Consider the following 22,516-nt stretch of genomic DNA (forward strand, 5'->3'; position numbering starts at 1 on the left):
CCTCAGTTTAAACGTTGGGTAAATTTTAATAACTTTTTAAGTTTAAAAAGTCAATACAATGCAGAATTTAAAAAAAAAATATTTAAAATCAATTATTTTCGACAATATCACACCATCTTCAGGCATAAAACTTTTCTTTTCCTTCTTCACGACATCATGCCATTAGAAAAATGAAGTCCATATGATTTATTTAGTTTTAAATGTCCTAATGAGATAGATTAGGATGATTTACATGCAATAAATTTGATTTTTTTTTTTCTGTTTAAAAAATCAATATTGAAAATCACGTGGATCTTTATTTTTCTAACAGCACCATGCCGCATGGAAGTAAAAAAAAAAAAAGGGATTGTTTAAACTTAAATATTTATTTGAAAAATTTTGCTATATTTGCCATAAACTTAAACATTTAATAAATTGCATCCTTGACTGTTGTTCCCCATATTGATAAGTTAAAGCAATGTTATTAATTCTAATCTCTCGATTTTATAATAATCTTTTCTCAATTACATTACATAACTTAAATTTTAGACAACTTTTACATTACATAAGAGTAGAAAGTGAGTCTTCGGTTTATTTTTAGCAGCCTCATGACTCCTTTTTCTTATTGTCTTTTAGTCCTCGCATTCCAGGAGTCATGTTTCTGACAAAAGGGGAAAGAATTGCTGTTTTTCGGGTCATAATCTATCCATTTTATACTTATCATTGACTCATCATGTTTGACCTAGAAACTGTTTTTTTTTTTTTTTTTTTAATATTAAGTAGCTTGTCTGGAGTGATTTTCCATGAAGAAAAAATAAATTTAATTTTTTTTTTTTTTTTTTTTTAATATTAAGTAGCTTGTCTGGAGTGATTTTTCCATGAAGGAAAAATAAATTTAATTGTTTTTTTTTTTTTCTCAATATTCTGTAGGTTTGCAAAGAATATAAGAAGGCCATAAAGAATTCTTCATGGATCCCTGCATGTATAAAATCTATATGCAGTGGTGGCGCAGGGGACCGTTCCTCCACTCCCAACCCTTCAACGTCTTCTGGAAACGTAAGTTTAACAAAAAATGGATCATTTTTTTTTCTACACAGGCTGTTCCTCGCTCACATCTGACTTGTTTTCCTATGTCTGAATTGTATCCATTCTTCTTTTTTTTTTTCCTTCTACAAGTTTTTATTATTTTGGTTTGTTCTATTTTACTTTAACTTTTTCAGTTTATCTCCAAGCTATGGAGTCGTAAACGAAAGACTTCATCGACTAGCAACTCTATCAAGACTCCCACAAGAGGTATGAATGATTTTTGGTTTTGATTTTATTTTTCTCTGCTTTGTCTTCAGCCAGCAAAATTTTTTTTTTAAGAAATAAATCCATTTTCTATCCTGGCTTCCATCTGGAAATATATATATACAGTGTCCCCAAAAAATGTACTCTCTTTGACTTCACAACAAAAACTTTCAAGTAATTTCTGGTCAGTACCAGATGAGTGACTACTTGAAAATACCAGGCGCTATATGTAGGATGCCGACATCTCCATACAAGAGCTGCAAAAACCTAACATTCTCATCTCCCCTGACAGGAATATACATGCAATTGCGGATCGCTTATGAATTTCATATTCTCATGAAACTTCTTCCTTTGGAAGAGACCAGTTCAAACCACTTAAGATGAGTTCTGCTATTCTTGCTTTCCTGTTCACCTTTTTAAAATAAACAAGCAAAATAAAATGTAGATAAATTCACTGACAAGAAGGATCTTACTCCTGAGCACTCTACTAAACCTTTCCCAGGTGACAATACATTTAATAATCGCCAGTCAAAGAGTGGTATGTCTTTTTGAAACTCCCTGTATATATAAGATTACAAAGATAACATTTATCTTTTATATTAGAACCTATCGAGATAATACAAAACTCAATATATTCGACTGAACACTTGAAAGCAGGAAAATTTGATGAAAATAAAAAATTTTATAGATTACAATATTAATTCATCAAAAATACTCCTTTCCTCAGAATAAATGAGTAAAAAAATGTATTGCTGCTTAATGTAAATTTGAAGATATATAAAAAAATTCACTGAAAATCCATGGGTTAAGGATTTTTTAGTGTTAATTGAGTGACACTTCAAAAAAAAAAAAATCTTTGATATACATACTCGTCTCAGAATGAAGATGTCATATTCCAAAAATCACGCAATTTGATCAAGGTTTTTTTTTTTTTTTTTTAACTAAGAAAATCAAAATTTACAATCTTACTGCTTAACTGATAAGGCTGATTTTGACCTTGACACTTTGAATTGTCTCCCCCTTTATTTTATCGGATCAAAAACTTAAGTCATAAAACTTGATATTCATAAAAAATACTATTTGATCAAATTACATAGTTTTTGTGACTGGTCCATATATTATATAGACTTTTCTATATTTTCTTTACTTTTAATTTCTGCCATAAGTGCAATTTTGATGAACACTTCTTTCTTTATTACAATTCCTTGTATAAATCTTTTGATGGATTAATAAATATTATAATCTGTTCAATTTTTACTTTCATATATATGGAACATTAGTTAATTTAGGAAATAATTTTCCATGTATTCATAACGAAAAATACTTATTAGTACACAAGTGATTGTGCTGCCTTTCTCATCAATGGTATACATTTTCATGAAATGCAAAGTATCAACGATTTTTTTTTTCTTAAAAGTTTGTTTCTGTATATTAAAATTTCACTCGTGAAGCTGACAAAATTAAAGGGCATTTGATATTGATTTATTTTTATATTTCTTTTTACTGACAATATTTTTCAAGCCAAATTTTGTATATTAATATTTTCATTGTGCTATGCTCATAGCATGTTATTTTCTTATTTTTACGCTACAATATTTATAATTCATTCATAAAAGCTCGAGAACAAGAGAAACACACTTTTCTTCTAAACAATACAGAAGTCGCCTCAAGAAAGCATTGATAGTTTCTATATCATGAAAATGTATGTTATTGAAAGGTAGGAAATAATGTATGCTAATGAGTATTTTTTGATAATTATATGGAAAAATTTATGTATTGGAAGAAAGGGTTTCATTGCTCATACGTTTTCAGGAACTTTGTATTCATGAGATTACAGATATCTTTCGTACTTAGTATCGTAGGTAGTTCGGTCATGTACGGTATGCCATCTATTGCATTATCTCCATAACGCATCTAGATAACCCAGGCACTAGGAAGCATGGTAGACAGGAATATTTGCGTTGAATGCATATGAAGCAATATGATTGCATGCAACCGGAGTGATGTCGACCCTGTGGACTGCATGAAAAGTAGGCACGCTTATGATTTCAGATTTAGGAAATTCTGGAGACTAATCTTACGAATCTGTTAATTTGATATGGCTCCTTTTTAATCAACTGTATTCTAGGGCCACCCAAAGGCTCCTTTTTTTTTCTTTTTTTTTTTTTTTTTCATTTGCTACTGCATAAAGATGTCAGCGAATGCGACTCCTTTCCTTTAATCCTTCTCCCTCTAGAATGCCGAGTGTTTTGTATAACTCTACCAGGAATTGATTTTTTTTTTTTTTTTTTTTTTACGAAGATTAATGGCATGGTCATGTTGAAAGAATGGATGAGAGTTTTTGGGTTTGTAAATGTAGAAAAGTTTGAGGTAATGTTAGATCTGATGCGTTTAACACATTCAAAAATGATCAACTTACAGATTAAATGGTCATGTAGAAGCCACTGAATATGTGATGATTTAAGTCTGATGTGAGATCCATTTTTGTTTGCCTCTCAAATTGTCATGACTGATGTGTTCTTAAAGGTAATAACTCTTCGGTCCAAGGGAAATAAGTTTTTATGTTGATAAACTAACAGGTTCACAAGCAAGGCCAAAAAAAACATGCAAGGAAGTGATAAAAATGGACCTGAAGGATAAATAAAGACCTAGCCAGAGATAGGTTAGTTTGAAAGTCGATTAAAGCCATGTTGGCATGTAAAACATTAACCCTTTGGCTACGATGGTATTTTTACACACATTGCCTACGATGGGTGTGAATTTTTTCACGTCACATAAAATCAAGTCTAGGGTCTTTGAAAAAGAATTTTTTTTATCAAAAAACAATACATTCATCCATGAGTTTCAAGCATGGATTTCATTCATTGACTAATGCAATTAGGGCAAAGAAAAATTTCATAGTCCTTGAAGACACCATTGCTGCAGTTTGTAATAGAAAACTAGGTGTTAAAAAATTAACAGCCTGCGTAGCTTAAGGATTAATCTGAAGACAATTTTAACATTTAAAATGTAAATTTTAAACTTTTAGTAACATTTTAAAATTATTTGGTGCTAATGGGGTGTCATTTTCCAGATCTATCCTTGCTCTTTCTCTTCCCAATGGCAGTACAGAAAGGGCATTTTAAAGATCAATTCTTTAATGAATCCATACTATTTCTCTTTCTTTCTGCTTTATTTTCACTGCTGCTTCAGCCATAATTCTTTTTCTTGATTCTTGCTTTTTTGCCATGCCTCCTCCTACTTCTATTAACCATTTAATTTATTTTTAAGCCCTATCTCAAATGATGCTTTGTCCAATCGTTTATAAATAAGTATTCATTTCTCTTCTTTTTTTTTTTTTTTTTTTTTTTTTTTTTTTTTTTTTTAATTCAGAGCGGCTGTTAAATATTTCAGCATAATCATTTTGCAACAACTAGGTTTGTTTTTTGTCTTTTTTCTTTTTATAAATTAACTCTAAAAAATACGCATCCCAAGATAGGTAAAATTAATTCCTGAACAAAAGATTTGCTTATGAAGATTAAAATCAAGAAAAACTTAATGGTTAGTTCTTATTCCAATTTTGATCCAAATCTATCGAATCATTTTGATGACAAAAAATGTCTACAATTTAAGGTTGAACTTCAAGAGATCTTAAATTGAAATTCAAAGAATCTGGCTTAATTAGTTTTAAAAACTAAATTTTAAATTTAATGCAAAACTAAACTATTCAAATTTTCAAATAGAAGGTTGTGCCTATATTACACCTCCTTAAAACTGTTAAAAATTAAAAATTTTGAAAATATTGATGCCTAATACATATTGTTAAAATTTCACGAAAGATTGGAAGTATTTGTATTTTCACAAGTGGTTTCTGTCCACTTTTTGCCTCTTTTAAATAAAACTAAATTAAATGAAATATAGTCCACATTATCTACCCTTATGCCTAGCAGTTGTTCCAAAATTTATAATGTTTGGTTAATGAATTTAGGAGTGAATCCTATGCATGCAAACATATATACATACCTAACTTTATATAGAAAGTGTGTACTAACATCTGAAATGATAACATTAAGACTTTTACTCACCCCAAATTAATACAATAACTTAACCTTTGATAATCAATCCACTAGTTGGTGATCTTGCCAAATCTTAGGTCTGATTTACTGTAATTTTTCCAATATAGCAATTTGCTGCCTGAGATGCATTTTAATTTTGTTTGCAAATGTGCTGCTGATAACATCAACTTTTAGTTATAAGGGAGAACACCATTTTTATGTTCTTCAATAAAGTTATTCGCTTCGACTTTTTATTTATTACTCGCAGAGTTAGCCAGCGTCGCCCAGGGATAAAATGTAAAATATTTCTGTTAAAACCTGTATCTTGCTGCCTCTTTTCTCTCTCTCCGACCCTTCCTTTCGACCCTGCCCAATCAATTCCTTTCTAGCTGGACATATATACAGACAATTCTTCTTTATATAACAAATTTATTTTTGTTCCAAATTGTTGCATAATAAAATTGAAAAAGTGATCTCCCCCTGACAAAACCTGACCCAGTTGACCCCACCCCAGAGAATGAATTTTTTTTTTTTTTTTGATTTTAGATTATTCATCCAGGGCACTGCTGATCAAGAATACACAAACTTTGTGGGTGTTTTTATAGTGTTGTCTACTTTTAGCTGGACACACACACACACACAGACAACTGCTCTTTATATAATAGATTTTTTTTTTCAAACTTCAGTCATAATTAAAGAATGTGTCCATCTTCTGAAATTGTTCAGGCAGAACTACATAATTTTAAAAAAAAATAATCCAAATTACAATAAAAGCCGTGTATGACCTGGTACAACAATAACAAATGAAAACTGGCTAGTTAGAATCAAATTTTGATTTGTCAACTTAAATATTATTTAGGTCCAACCTTTAAAATCTAATGAAATAGATCCAAGAAGATAGATTAAAGATCCAAATGGTGTATCAGAAACCAAAAATATTGACAACTTTTACAAAGTCATTTTATGCATTTAAAACAAATCAAGTTGTTGCAAAAAAAATATCTTTAATGCATTTTCAAAGATTTTAATTTTTCAATATTTACAGGATATGGCGAGTATTGATTTGAAAAACTACTCTTCAAATTATTTATTTTTTTAAATAATCAAACGTTGATGCTTTGATTTGAAATGCTAAAACCTATGCAATTGAAAAAATATAGGTTGAAATCCAACGTTTGCCTTTCTCATGCACCCTCATATACATTAATTAGAATTAATTTTGAAGAATAGAAAACCTTGTCTTAAAAATAATGTGCGTGAAGAAAGCAAAGGCAAACTTTGGATTTGAGACTTTTTTTATTTTTTTATTTATTTATTTTTTTATTTTTTTTTTATTTGTTTTTATTTTTACTTTTTTTAATTCTTTTTTTATTTAATTTTTTTTTATTTAATTTTTTTTTATTTAATTTTTTTTTATTTAATTTTTTTTTATTTAATTTTTTTTTATTTAATTTTTTTTTATTTAATTTTTTTTTATTTAATTTTTTTTTATTTAATTTTTTTATTTAATTTTTTTTTTTATTTAATTTTTTTTTTTATTTAATTTTTTTTTATTTAATTTTTTTTTATTTAATTTTTTTTTATTTAATTTTTTTTTAATTTTTTTTTAATTTTTTTTTATTTAATTTTTATTTAATTTTTATTTAATTTTTATTTAATTTTTTTTTATTTAATTTTTTTTTATTTAATTTTTTTTTATTTAATTTTTTTTAAATTTTTTTTAAATTTTTTTTAAATTTTTTTTAATTTTTTTTTAATTTTTTTTTAATTTTTTTTTAATTTTTTTTTAATTTTTTTTTAATTTTTTTTTAATTTTTTTTTAATTTTTTTTTAATTTTTTTTTAATTTTTTTTTAATTTTTTTTTAATTTTTTTTAAATTTTTTTTAAATTTTTTTTAAATTTTTTTTAAATTTTTTTTTAATTTTTTTTAAATTTTTTTTAAATTTTTTTTTTTTAATTTTTTTTTTTTAATTTTTTTTTTTTAATTTTTTTTTTTTAATTTTTTTTTTTTAATTTTTTTTTTTTAATTTTTTTTATTTAATTTTTTTTATTTAATTTTTTTTATTTTTTTTTTTTTTGTAGCTTTTAGCGTCCCAAATTCGTCTTTCAAATTAGTACTGTTGATTAATACATTACGTAAATTTTGATCAGTTTTTCTTCTTGGTACATTATATCAAACTTACTCAATGATACCGCCATTGGTTTTCATGACCCAGGCTTTTGTCACCGTCTGCTGACTTAGGCCTTTGAAAGCTCTTTGTGCTAGTAGTTCATCCTTTGTCTTACAGCTGGATCCGTTAGTGTTTTCATTTTACTGTAACCAACAAAAAGAATTTAAGGAGGTCACAATTAGGTGCAGTATGGTTGAAGAAGTTCTCATGCAGCCAGGACTGGATCTATCTGCTGGTGTGATAGAGAGCTGGGTAATTAATGCTGTCATATGTAGTCTCTGCAACTACTTGGTTGATCCAAGGCTCCACTGCTTCATTCAAAACATGGATGCTCCTGTTGGTGTTCAATCTGAAGCTCTTGGAGAAAAAAAATGGCATGACATTGGTGTTATTGAATACTAAGGCAAACATCTTAATTCAAAAGATCTGTTTGATTAGACCAAGAGTAACCTGTTACGATAGTTAAATATTTTTTTATTTTCAAGGAAAATAATTTTAAAAAATTAAACAAATATGCATAAAACTAGTGGGTGAAGATTGTGAAAAATTACTATTCACATCCCGTATAATATGATGATAAAGTACACAATATATCATAACATGAAAAGTTGCGGAGAGACTGTATGAAAGACAATTGAAAAACAAACACAGGAAGAATAAGTTTCCGTTTCCCCCCCTCGCATGTTTTTTCATTCTAATATAATTCCATATATCCACGTAAAATGTTATAAAAATCGATATTTTTTATGTATCAATGTTTTTGTATTTACTTCAACGGTAGTCTATACATGAGTAGAGCTATGTAGTAAGTTATGAATATATATATATAATTAAATTCAGATTTGAGATGTTCAAAAGTAGGGACTATTGAATACAACAAAGTTGTTAGATAGTGCTCAATAACAAGAGCAAAATATTTTATCGCGGGTAAACAGTTGCATATGGTCGCTACAGCCATCTGTTTCAGTCAATGAGACTTCGTCAGGCGATCCTGAACCATTCGACGCTATAGAAAAAAAAAGACTGAGCTCTTCAAAAAAAAAAAAAAAGTTGCGAGCTATCTAAAAAATGATAAAAATGCAGAAATTGCAATGGAGAAAGGTTTAAATGCGATTTCTCTATTTTTATCCTTTTTTAGAGAGCTCGCAACTTTTATGGATTTTTGAGAGCTCAGTCTTTTCTTTTTTTTTTTTTCTATTGCGTTGAATGGTTCAGGGTCGCCTGACAGTCTCATTGACTGAAATAAATGGATGTTTGTAGCGACCATATGCAATTATTTACCCGCGATAAAATAAAAAATATTTGCTCTTGTTATCGAGCACTATCTAACAACTTTGTTGTATTCATTAGTCCCCACTTTTGAACATCTCAAACCTGAATTTAATATATATATATATATATATATATATATATATTAGTCCTTGCCTGAAACAGATGGCTGTTTGTAGCGACCATATGTAACTGTTTACCCTCAATAAAATAATAAAATGGCAACACACAGAAATTTTCTGCATTTCATCCTCGTAAGGACTCTTCAGGCTAATTCATGGAATTGATGAGGGGGCAGGGATAACAAAATCTGATTGGTTAGTAAACTTAATACCATATATATATATATATATATATATATATATATATATATATATATATATATATATAAATAAACCTTAACATCAATTTTATACATTAGCCTGACGAGTCTTTACAGATGGAATACAGAAAATATTTTGTAGCTAAATTGTCATATGCATTAGTGTTGGGACGATTAATCGGGAATCGGAAAAATTTGAGCCTATTTTCTGATGCCAAAACCAATTCCATTTAAATTATCTTATTTGATTTTAGTTTAAGAAACCTCTATCACTGCTTGTAGTAATAATAAATTATTAATCTAAACATCCAGTAGCAATGTGTTTTCACGTTTAAGAAAATATATGCACATCTATGATGCGTTTTTACAGTAATGTGGACAAAATAACACTTTTAGAGATTTATAAAGAATCTGAATCGGGAATTTAGTACAGAATCGGTAACTGTATCAGAAAATCGAGAAAAATATTTGAATCGTCCCATCACTAATATATATTTTTTTATAACTTGTATATATTTTCTTACCATCATCAAATGTGTGGGACTTGAATACATTATAGTTGTAATTTACTGAGTTTTTTCTGTCTATTTTTATCCCATTTATTCAGCATGTCTGATATTTATCATTTACACATACCTTTCGAAATCCACTTATTCAACATTTCTGTTCTAGCTAAATATTTTATTAATAGTTGACATCAAAGTTAAAAAGTTGAAATAAAAAAAATGAGTGAAGTCAATCAGTGCATATACGGTCCTTGTCACACTTGCAGGATGCCAAATATTTAAACATTCAAATTAAAAGCATTACTTTTAAAATAAATCTTGTTTATATGTATAATCACTCCACCATAAAACAAATGTCTTATTTTTTTTAGTTACTTTATATATACTTATATAAATATAAATTTTTTTTTTTTTTTTTTTTTTTAAACGATTCAATTATTTAAGAGTTCTACAATAGTCCTTGGTGCTACCAGATCAGGCTGTCTGAAGATGTCAGCTTTCTGACCTGAAGGTCCTGGATATGACCTTAAACTATATCCAATGGTGAGGCCCCAGTTTGTGGGCTTTGGGGAGTGTGGAGCTACCCTTTAATTGCCATTGCTCCCAGGTCCACTCTGACCCAGAGTGGTAGTATCTGTTAGGGTCCCAACTATGGGTTGAATAGAAACTGACTTGAAAAAAAGATATATTCTATTAAAAAAAAATTTCTTGAAAATAACTGGATTCGGCATTAAATAACCTGAAAAGGGTTGATATGCCGTAAAACAACCAACCAATTCTGACCTGAAATGCACCAAACGTTGATCTTACTATTTTTATTGCTTTCTCTTTGCAAAGCTATGTTCTGTAAATTCAAAAACAAAACATAATTACCAAACCAAACCAAACACAATAAATATTTGAATACATAATGAAGTGTGCAAAACTTCTGACAAAATTCAGCATTAGAAAACCCAAACGGCTGTAAAACAGAACGCCCATCTACTCCAAATCGTTCATTTTTATAAGTTTATTAAAGAATTAAAAACCTCCAATGAAGATTTTCTAATGCCATGTTTAAACTGTGAGAAATTAAATGAAATGACTAGTTGCTAAGAATTTATGATTATTGCAGTGCTGCCTGCTAAACATTAAATGATAAATGATTTTTTTTTTTTTTTACAAAATTAATAAAACAAAAAACGGTGCTAATGCACTTACTGATCCGCGCTATTTTTTAAATCGTATTTCCAAGTTTAATTAAAGTTTAATGTTTTTTATTCAATTGTAACGTTAAAGTACAGAATAGGTACAAAATACCCTCCCCTTCCCACGTTCAGAATGGCTTTTTAAATAAAGTTATTATTTCAGCACGGATCAATAAGTGCATGAGTACCCAAAAAACATAACCCTTTTTATAATAAATAAAAATAAGATGCTTGTTTTTTTTTTTATGCTGGTGTGATTGTAATGGAAAATTTGGGCTATAATTCAATTTGAACATATTTAATATTTACTGATTTTGATTTATTTTATGGTAACTCAGAATTTCCCTAATATTTAAAAAAAAAAAAAAAAAAATATTGGTACATATGCACCCATGACTGAAAGAAAATATATTCCAAAAATCATGTAAATTGATCAAATAGTTTTATTTTTTAAAAGAAAATAATTAAAACAATGGGATTTCATAGGCATTGCAACAAAATCTTGTCAGCTTGAATTATTGTTGAGTTATTCTCTTTTTGGGGGAGGGGGAGGGGGAGACTGTTCAAGAGGACATAACGAGACCGTCTCAAGTCAGCCATAAAATTTGATTTTTTTTTTTTTTTTTTTTTTTAGTAGCCTTATTTTTAACTAAAAACAATCAAATTTTATGGCTAACGAAGTCAAGGCCCTCTCATGCCAACTTGAAAACAGCCTACACATGGATAGGGCTCAACATAATTCAAACTTGTTAGATTTTTCTTGTAATGCCTACAAATTACCATTAATCACTTTAAAATTATTTTCTTTATAAAAATAAAGCAACTTGAGCAATTTCATGATTTTTGGAATATATTTTCTTCCCACCATTGGTATGTATATCATGCAGATTTTTCTTATGGTTTTTTTTAGTGTTGGGAGAATTCTGGACAAGAACCAGATTTTTTTTTTTTTTTTTTTTGTTTTATTAAAAATATAAAAATGTCTTCATTATTTTCATGAAACAAACTGAGGAGGATTGCTTTTCTGCTTTTTACTGCTTTGTTTTTTCTCTCTCTATTGCCATCGCCTCATTTGTCTGCTTCTAATATAGACCATGTTACTCTGCCATCGATCAGTTTTGATGGATTTCTTTTATTGCTGCTTTTTTTTTTTTTTTTTTTTTTTTTTTTTTTTACAGCTCGCTTTTTAGCTTTGCTTTTGTCCTATTTGCCCATATTTAAAAAAAAAAAAAAAAATCGGGCCTCTTCTCTCTCGCCTTTCATATTGCAGGTTTCTCCAGAATGCTAATTTCGTTTTTTTTCTTTGCTGTAATAAAAATTATTTTATACAGCTTTAAAGTATATAAAGCTAATAAACAAATGATTTATTTTCTCTCATTTATGTAAGAATGTTATTTTTTCAGTACTTTTAAGACAAGGATTGATACCATGTATCATTTTAATTGTTCTCATCTTCAATGCCATTCTCACAACGTTCCAACCGATATCTGCTTTGACCCACTTTAGGTTTTGTTGGATTCTGAAATCTGTACAGAAATTTGAATGGAACTCGTGGTGCAGTTTTAAGTGACCCTCTTCTGGAGGTTGAAGGTTCAATCCTTAGTACAGATAATTCAAAGAATACCATTTCAACTTAAGATTTCCACCTGGGCATGGCTGCGAGAATGATAGCAAGCTATCCTTATGGATTAAATAAAGGGTTCTGTTTGAAATTCTTTGCAGATATCGGAGTTTGACAAGACCTATCTAAATAATGTTGTAGGTTACATTACTCGAAACGTGAGAATAACGTCCAAGATGAGAACAGTAGTTCGAATAATTCAAAAAATATTTTAGAATGAAATAGAATTTGAAAATAGGATTTATTTGATAATACTCATATCCAGAAGGCAATGTTCAATATTATAGATATTAATAAACAAAGAAAATTAACTGATATCCTTATATATTTATTTGAAGTAATTTGTGTATTTATTTATTTGCGGACTGTTATCCTCATCTTCATAGCTGTTTCACTACGTTTCGGCCAACTCTTCTGACCTTCAAATGATTAACCACAGTAGGATAGGAATGCAGAGTCTCGTAACTGTATCTCCAGTAATTACTGCCTTTCATGGTTGTCGTTGTCTCACCACGTTTTTGGCCAACTAAACCTCTGGCCTGCTTTGGGTAGGATTGAAACCGCTATCTTCAGACAATGCTCACCTGGACCTGTAGAAACTCAACACCTCTATCCACTGTGTCACGGTTTCAGATGAGTATTGTCTAAAATCTGCACTGATTTTCACGGAATCCTTCATTTAATTGGTTTTGGTTTCGATTATAGCTGAAGGAACTAAGTTTGGGGTTCGGTTTCGATTCAAGCTGATGAACCCAAGTCATATAGATATATTTTTGAAATCGCAACGTTATAATATATAAAAATCGATAGAACATTAACTCTATAATAATATATATAACATCTGCAAGATTTAAAATATCATATTTAAGCGTATTTTATGACCTGGCTATGCCAGGCGTCCCTGCTAGCTTGGATAAATACTTTTGCAGTTTTAACAAAATAGCTACAATAATATCAGAGCATCTCCATTAAAGCTGAACATCTACAGAATACCAACATCAATATATTACATATGAATCAGTCGCCTGTGGAATTTCCACAGGTCCCGCTAGTATTGGTTCCTCGATTTATTGGAGAGGGACCTATGTTTTCATGGTGTCCAGATCATTACCAGATAACCGTCCATTAGTTTTTCCTGAAATTTTGCCACAAATTGTATTTCATTAAGTAGATGTGCAGAGTAAAAAAAATTCTTTTTGCAAAAATTTCTGTTACATCCTCAGGGGCTCAAGAGGTCAAAAATGACACGTTTTGCCCATAACTTTTGATCCATCCATTGGATTTTTCTGAAACTTGGCCAAAATATGGAGCCCATTGTTTTTAATATAAATCCAGTATAGGTGACCATGGCAAAATTCTGGTTCGCATCCCTGGGGATTTTCAGTGCTAAAAACGCCCCTCCCCCCCTCTTTTTTCATATTTCTCAACAAAAACTTGATGTCTGACTATATAGTGGTTTTTCACAGTGGTCAACTCAAATATACATATGTTAAGGCCTGAAACTGCACCGTTATCCATTCACACTGGAATTTGGCATCCCCAGGGGCTCAAAAGAAGTCAAAAATGGCCAAAAATGTCACCTTCTGCCCCATAGTGTTTGATCCATCCATTAGATTTTTCTGAAACTTGGCCAAAATGTGGAGGCTATTGTTCTTAATATAAATTCAGTATGGTCAACCTTAGCAAAATTCTGGTTTGCATCCATCTGGGACTTTTAGGGCTAAAAAAACCTGCCTTTTTGTAGCTCTTTTTTCATATTACTCAAAAACTTGATATGTATATAGTGATTTTCCATGGTGCTGAATTTAAATATACATGTCTTAAGGCATGAAACTGCAATGTTTGTCCATTTTCATTGGGATTCGGCATTGCCAAGAGCTCAAAAGGGGTCACAAATGCCCCAAAATTGCAAAAAATAACACTTTTGCCCCATCCATTAGATTTTTCTGAAACTTGGCAAAAATGTGAAGGCAACGTTGGCCCTTCACACTTCTCACATTCATCATTTCTTCACTATTTTTTTGTGGGATCATCTCGCATGCAGCACCAGAGGAGGACCACACATGTGCGGCTTGTTTATGAATATTTTTAGAGGTCTTCTAAAAACAAGGAGGAACTTCATTAGTTGAGTAATAGAAAAAATCTGAATTGATTAATTAACACCTGTGCATTACAAGGGTTAGGAAATCATCAGACTTCACTGCTTAATTAAATAAATTATAATTCATTGAAAGTTGTTTATAAAAGTCAATGTTCATTGTTTATCATATTAGAAAAGAAGTTCAGTGAGAAAGTTTGGAATATTTCATTGAATAGGTTTGGTTTTCATTGAGCAGATGAGAATAGAGGAATGCAAACAATCTGTGTGTGTGTGTGTGTCACGCTTTGAGCATGCCTGAGTTGACATGCCAGCAGGCATGAAGTTCAACAGAGGGATGCCGATGCTAGCAGTATGGATTTCAGCTCAACTGGTTTATTGAAAAAAAAAAATCTTTTTAGGGATCGAAGTGACTCTAAAAAAAAAAAAAACATTTTGAATAAATTCAGAAAGTTTTCTGATTGGTCCAAAATATAATAGTTTTTTTTTTTATTCAGGATAGTGTATGAGCAGATTATGTGCGTACAAACAAGTTTATGCATTTTTATTTTGCACGCCGATGCGTAAACATCAGCTGCTACAGTACAAAAATATTCAGAACCAGAAAATGTTTATAAAAGTTTTACATTTGTGTTTCTTCATCAGAAATGTCCTTGCCTCGTGTTACACTTCTGGATTTTTGAGATGAAGAATAATTGTTCATATTATTTGAATTAATCGGACTACTGTTCTCATTTGCATAACCTTTCTCTCGATGTAACCTCTGGCCTTCTTTAGGTGTATAAGTCGCCATGCTTGATATTGGTAAAAGGTTAACTATACTTTCAAGGTTTCGTTTTTAGGTTATAGTTAAAAGTAAAGATAAAAATAATGAAAATTAAGTAAAACACTAGGAGATATTATTTTAAAAATATAACAAAAATGTGTTGAAGGGGACACCAAGTTTAATTAGATCCATTAACCAATCATAAGTTCTTAAAAAAAAAAAATATATATATATATATATTTTTTTTTTTTTTTTTTTTTTTTTTTTACAGAGGCCTCACCACGTATCAAGGCCCAGAGGCAACTAGAGGATAAGAGTTAAAGAGTGTACAGTAGTAGTCAATTGGACAATATAGTAATTATTAGTAATGGAAATTCAGTAAATTTGTTAACCTAAGTGGAAGAACTTGTTTACGTTGGACTTGAAGACAACAGTACAATAGTCAGCTGGAAAGCAGATAAAAGGAAAAGTTCCGCAGGCGTGCAGTTCTAAGAAAGAAGCTTTGTTCATGGAATCTACGTTTAAGTTTAGGCACAGATAAAGCGTGGGGGAAATTATTGATAGTGTTTTCAAGCAGACTCGCAACATCTCTTCTAGGAGAAAGAGGTTGCAGGGAAGAGAAAAGGGCATCCTCTACGAGGCTACAGAGTCTATTTTGAACTGTATCAAGGCAGGATAAGACCTTTCTAGCGGCTCCTGCCCAAATGTGGCAACAGTACTCCATCCTTGGACATACCTGGCTCATATAGATAGAGAATTGTATCAGCAGTGAGATATCTACTAGATCGATAGAAGGATCCCACCATTTTTCCAGCAGCCTTGGCAACAGATTTGATGTACGTGTTCCATTTAAGATCAGGAGTAAAGGTCAAGCCCAGAAGATTGTCAAAACATGAGACCTCCCCAAGACGAGAGCCATTCATTTCAATTGATGCCAGATAGGGATCAGAGCATTGATGATGTAAAGATAAAGCTTGGTTTTAGACGCATTAAAAGTAACCAGCCACCTCTTTCTCTATTGTACCACATGCTCAAGATCAGAGGAGATAAATGTTAAAACATGTTAGGTGATGCCCTTTTCTCTTCCCTGCAACCTCTTTACCACAAAAGAGATGTTGCAAGCCTGTTGCTGCTCATCTGAGCTCCAATCTATGGGTTCCCCCTGCCAAACTTTCACAAAGATACTTGTCTACTTGAAACCATAAGCAATAATTTCCTCCACTTTTTATCTGTGCCTAGACCTAAACATGGATTCCATGAACAAAGTTTCTTTCTTAGAACTGCATGCCTGTGAAACTCTCTTCTGTTTGCCTGCTCGAGTGGCCTCCATGCCTTGATAAGTGATGACTCCTTTGTAAAATAACATTTTAAAAATCTCAGAACTGGTCTAATTTTGATTATTTTCAGATAAATATCTAGAATCAAAAAAAGATTAAAGATTAAAAAATAAAGTTTTACATTTATTTGTGTTTTTTCAGCATTAGAAATGTCCTTTCCTAGGCAGATGTTATTAAATGTAAGATGGAAACCCCTTATATATTCGTTGTATTCAGTCAGTGTTACCATGCAGAGATACTCGTATATTGTTAGTCAAAGGTTTCATAGAAAAAATTTAAATTACACTGGAATTAAAATTTGTAAAGAAAAGTTTAAAATAACAATTCTGTTGTGAGGTGATGTAAGAAAGAAAAAAAAAAATTCTTTGTGATTGTATTAAAAACGACTTGATGCATTTCTTAACATTTCTGTAAAATATAATTCCTTTTCTTTTCTTTGTTCTAAAAGGATGTCTCTTATTTTATAGACTTAAACAATAATTGGCCCTAATGACCACAGATAGAATTTAAAAAATAATTTTAATAGTGTCTAGATTCCTTTTAAAAATCTGACTTTTATTGAAACTTAAATGTTCTGTTAACATATCAATTTCTATAAGACATTGATAATTATCTATACAAATTTTGTCCATAATTTGCTATTCACACTGAAATAGAATTAATATTTAGATACCAAAAGATAGAAAGTTTCAGGATATTTTTTTTTTTACTTCCAAATTTTTTTGTTCATCCGAGTTATATTTTTTTGTTGGTCAATTATTTTTTTTTTCATTGATCAGTTATTTTTTTCATTCGAGTTTTTCACTTTCGTTTTTTTTTTTTTTTTTTTTTTTTTTAACTTTTGTGTTGACTAATTTTCTTTTTCCTTTTTTTTTTTTTTCTAGTGAAAAGTCCAGTAAGTGTTGAAACTTGTGGAGATTCCGATTACCAGACTTCCAAACAAATCATGTCAGATTACGACTACCCAACTCACTTGGCTCCTCGTGGCAAACAGTCTCTCTACCAAAAGGATGTGCAAAGCGGAGCAGATGAACTGTCGACGTTCGACTGCTCCGTTATTGACAGTGAGTTTGTCAGTGAGTACTGTCAGACAAATTTGCAAGTGAATCAGGAACAGAATCGCCTCAGCCCAGTCAGCTCAAACGAGTCGTTGACCCCCTCGTACGCTGACTCGATTGAGAAGAACCGCCTATCTTTGTTGTCCAGGGATTCCGACCTGCAACAGAACAACTCTTTTTCTTCTGACAAGGTGCCTGTGCTCGACGAAGACCTGATGAAACTCGCGGTAAAGGAGAAACTGTATGACTACGAGACTGAGCCGCTCATGTACACCAATATGAACACATCTGAAGTGGAACAAAATATGATTAATAATTTGCTGAATGATGGCGACAGTGGTATCTCCAATGGCCCACAGTTAATGGCTAACCACCATACCTACAGCATGCCTTGCTGCCAACCATTACCGATGATGGGCGAGGACTGTTCTCCGCAGATCCTAATGCAACGGGGCATGACTTCCTTACCTGGGTATCCAATATACCATGACTATTCACATTCCAATCCTTATAGTTCTGTAGATGTTGGCCTGGCCAATGGTGGCAGCAGCAGGAACCCTGCTGAGAGAATGCAGCACAGAGCAGATGACCAACTAAATTCCTCTTCTGTCCGATATGGAAAAAGATTGGAGAAACATCCTAGTTTTTCGGACTGCTGATCTAGAAACAAATTTTATTTTTATTTCTTATTTTTATTTTTTTTTTTTTTTTGTTAGTTGATTGAAAATTTTACAGAAAAAGAAAATGTCCAATTAAAAAAAAAAAATTTTTTTTATGGGGAGGTTCCCTCTTCCCACTCCTCTTTATTTTTTACTTTCCCTCTTCGCAAAAAAAAATAAATAAAATAGAAACAAGACAGTACTGCTGATATACTGCATCTAAGCATGGGAGTTTGTGATTATCCCTTGTCTTCATACAGAAGAATAATTAAAGACAATTTGGGGAGGGGGGGGGAGACAAAAATGTTGCTTGTCCTGCAAATTGGGGGAAAAACAAATGGTTGAGATGTTGGGTTGTTCCATAATCGAAAATGGAGCCATGGATCTGTTCTGAAATATTCACTTGGAAAAAATTTTTTAAAATGGAATGAAGTTTTTTTTTTTTTTCCCCCCTCCTTTGTATAATACACTTGTGCCCATTCAATTTCTTCATTTGCAAAAATAAAAGAGCAGACAAAGAACATGAAATATTAAGATAAAAATCAAATCAACTTTTTAAATAAAGCTGTGCATTTCTGGGTTAGTGCTGCATTATAAAGAAATATAAAAACTTTAAAAAAAAACATGTTCAACATCAGAATAATGTTTGGCCATCTTCTCTGTGTGTGTTTGTCTAAGTCAGTGGGTCTAATACTCTCTGCTGGGAATGAAAACTCGTTTCTTGTGCCCTCTCAACCTGCCCCACCCACAAAACTCTATAAGCCTCATGGAAATAAATGACATTAGAATAGCATTATTTTTATTATTTTTTTTCAGAGGATAGTAGGGATGTTTGTAATATTTTTTTCTTAAACAAATTATGTGATGGTAGTCGAAATGACATCTACATGAGCTTCTATTTGACTGATTTGAACATCCTCATTCCTCAGCCTTGCTGCTCACTGTTACACACCTTCACACTTTGCCATCCTCAGGGGCCACCCACTTCCTACTTTAGGGGTGAGGTCCCCTATCTCCTTTGGAGAAGGGGGGGGGGGCATCATCCTTCCCTGATACCCACTCTCACATGAGGATTACCAAAAAAAAACTTTGTTTCAACATGAATTGGTTTTATTTTCATCTATTCTTCACCATGAAACCAAATATGAAAGAAATGATTGCAAAAAAAAAAAAAAAAAAAAAATTTTTTTTAATTACCAATTTGCTGGCGGCAAACTGATAAGATTTTTCAAAGACAAAAAAAAAGGGGGGAAACAAAACAAAAAGAAAAACAGGGTCAATATATTTTCATTGACAAACAGTTTGTGTGTATATTTTGTAAGACCTCTTTTTATTTGATGCATTTTGTTTTACAGAGGAAGAAAGAAACAAAAAATACCTTGGGCTGAGCCACTTTCCAGAATTTTAAAACGACTTTTATTGCCATTTAATATTTTTAACTTATTTTTTTTTTTTTTTTTTTAATATTTATTTTTTATTAATTTGCTACATGCATGTAAAGATACCTTTCAAAAATGTTTTACTTCCCCCCCCTCTCTTAATAACGAAAATTCTTTGATTTTGGATATATTGAACATGCATGAGCACCCACCAAAGATAAAATTATGCAGTAGTGATTATGCTTTGAGAAATTAACCTCTTTTTTATGACGATTTCACCCCTCCTCCAAAAAAAATAATTTAGGTTATTAAATATAGTTGAATATAAAGACTTTATAATTTCTTTTCGTCCTTTATATAAAAAGTCGACTTTTAATTTTTCATTATTACCATTCTTAAAACTTAAATTAATACAAGTTTATATCTTCAGTTTTCAGAAGAGAGAATAAAAAAGATCTAGAGTGCTTAGGAGTTTAATACGCAAGGGAGAGAATTCTATTAAGGGAGATAATTTCCTTGTAAAGTTTTCGCTTATTTTTTTCGTTTTCTTTGGGGTTTTTTTGTTGTTTTTTTTTTCCTCCGGTTCTTTGATATTGTAGCAAAATTCGAAAAAGGAAATATTGAATTGCAAGCGGAACCAGTGGTATCTACCGAATTATCATGCTGTAGTAATGAAAATATCCAAAAATAATGAAGAATGATGAGGTAGAAAATTAATTATCAATGAAAACAGTTTTTGTAAACAATTAGCAAAAATTAACCTTTGCTAAATTGGCCAAAGATTTTCAGTTTTCAAGAAAATATTGACCTCGATTTTGTTACTGTTAGAACTTTTTTTTTTTTTTTTTTTTTTTTTTTTTTTTTTTTTTTGCACACTTCAATTTTCGCCAATTTTTTTCAAACTATTTTCATTAATAATTTTCTTTTACCTTATCATTTTTCATAATTTTTGGATATGTTCATTGCTGTGACAATTCAGTGGATACCGTTGGTTTCACTCGAAATTCAATATTTCAATTTTATTAAAATAAATTTTTTTCTTCCATTTACTGCCGAATCCTTATAGATTTGAATGAAGAATGTTAGGACAAATAGATTATTTCATTGGATGCAATAAGCATTACCATGGTTGGTCACTTTTATTAGCTAAATGTATGTAAAAGTTGCTCCAACATAACTCTAAAGAATTCAATTTCCATAACAATTTAGTCCCGTGAATGGGTTGTATAAGAAACTGTCCTCTACAGTAGAAACCATTTTGTACACTAATTAGATTTCTACATGCTTTTGTCTCTATTTTATATATGAAAGGCACTTTGTGTGAGTTCATTCCCAATAAACTTTGAAATGGCTGGGTTGATATCTTTTTTTTTTTTTTTTTTTTTTTTTTTTTTTTTTTTTTACACAACTTTGTGTCTGGGAGTGTTCTTAGATAGTTTTTGTATCAGAATGCCTCCAATAAGCATCAATAATCTATTTGATTGTAAAATGGGCGATTTTGATGACAAAAGTATTGGAAATGTGGAATATTTGTTGATCTTCATTCAATCACGGGTAGCAATGGGTTTCCTTGCTAGTTTATTATATATCCAATATCAGATAACTATATAAGTCTAAGATATCTAAATTCTACCTATATCTTCGCTTTTCATTTCATGATAGACAGTTCTTAAGACTAGATGGAAACGATTTAGTTTTTTTTTGTTTTTTTTTCGAAAAGCCATCTCAATCTTTGAACCATTATTTTCTTATTGGTGCTATTAATGTCTGTCTTCTTTGGCATTCATGATGTCCTCTTAGACTTTTGGTCTGGTTTCTTCTCTCTCCTTAACTGGAATGAAGTTGGCGGAAACATGTGGGAAGGGGGTGGGGTCTGTCTTCATTTCTTTTTCAGAAGCAAGTAAGATTAAAATGTTTAAAAAAAAAAAAAAAAAAATAAAAAAAATCCCAACCTCCTCCCATAATTCGGCTTTCTTACCCGTCCCATTCATTATCTTGACTCTAGACACTTTTTTTTTTTTTTTATCCGCCATCAATATTTTGTTTTTGGAGATTTACTTTCCCCTGTAGACACGGACCTTCCATTTCTCAGTCACTGTACTTTCTCATAGAATCTTCAACACCTCCCCAATCTTTGGTCTATCGTTTGGCTACTTCATTCTGAGGGTGAGCTTTAACACTATTTGTTTAAATATTATGGATTGCCATCTAAAGGGGTCAGTTATGGATAATCCTGAAATGTATAAACCAATTAGTGTTTGACTCAAATACAGGATTTTACTTTATTTTCTTTTACTATAGTCAAATATTTCTACTGACTTTGTTTATTTAGACAGCACTAAAACGTTTCTAAAACATTTCTTCCTGCATTAATGATTATTTTTTTCAGTTATGTTTCTCAAAACTTCTGGTAAGCTCTATATAGTAATCCTTAAATATTTTTATAAAAGGAATTTTTTTTTTTTTTTTTTTTTTTTTTTTTAACCAAACAAAATTGTTCAAAATGATTTTTTTTTTTTTCTTTTTAGATTATATATATATATTTTTTTTTTTTAAATCAATAAAAATTTGATTTGAAATATAATTTGGTTTTAAATATCCCATCTTTTTATCGACATTACTGGTTGAAATAAAAAAAAAATTCTAGGAAATATCGATAGCAAATTTTATCTAGATAAATGTATAATTATTAATAATCTATGCCTTATAAAATGTGTATAATCTAGGTTTTATAGTTTCTTAAATATAGAAAAGAAATTTTAAAGATTTTTTTTTTTTCAGCAAATAAAGTTGTATGCATGTCGAACTAAACGAATTATGATTCTAGAATATAGAAAAT

The 22,516-nt window shown here is 30.4% G+C and overlaps 1 protein-coding gene across 10 annotated transcripts in view; it reads left to right on the forward strand.

Annotated features, from left to right (window-relative positions):
* LOC145296756 (adhesion G protein-coupled receptor L4-like) overlaps positions 1-19,569 on the forward strand; it is a 700,831-nt gene extending 681,262 nt beyond the window's left edge. For 8 of the 10 annotated variants that reach the window (XM_080142799.1, XM_080142801.1, XM_080142796.1 and 5 more), the window contains 3 exons: positions 910-1,035; positions 1,200-1,272; positions 17,466-19,569. In XM_080142799.1, the coding sequence (XP_079998925.1) occupies positions 910-1,035; positions 1,200-1,272; positions 17,466-18,298 (1,032 nt within the window). In that variant the 3' untranslated portion in view covers positions 18,299-19,569. The remainder of the gene's footprint in view (positions 1-909; positions 1,036-1,199; positions 1,273-17,465) is intronic. The other 2 variants (XM_080142805.1, XM_080142806.1) reach the window with 1 other exon arrangement.
* The last annotated feature ends 2,947 nt before the right edge of the window (positions 19,570-22,516 follow it).

The sequence above is a fragment of the Euprymna scolopes genome, chromosome 17 (assembly GCF_053919585.1).
Source record: "Euprymna scolopes isolate OS-2025 chromosome 17, ASM5391958v1, whole genome shotgun sequence".
Classification (NCBI taxonomy): domain Eukaryota; kingdom Metazoa; phylum Mollusca; class Cephalopoda; order Sepiida; family Sepiolidae; genus Euprymna; species Euprymna scolopes.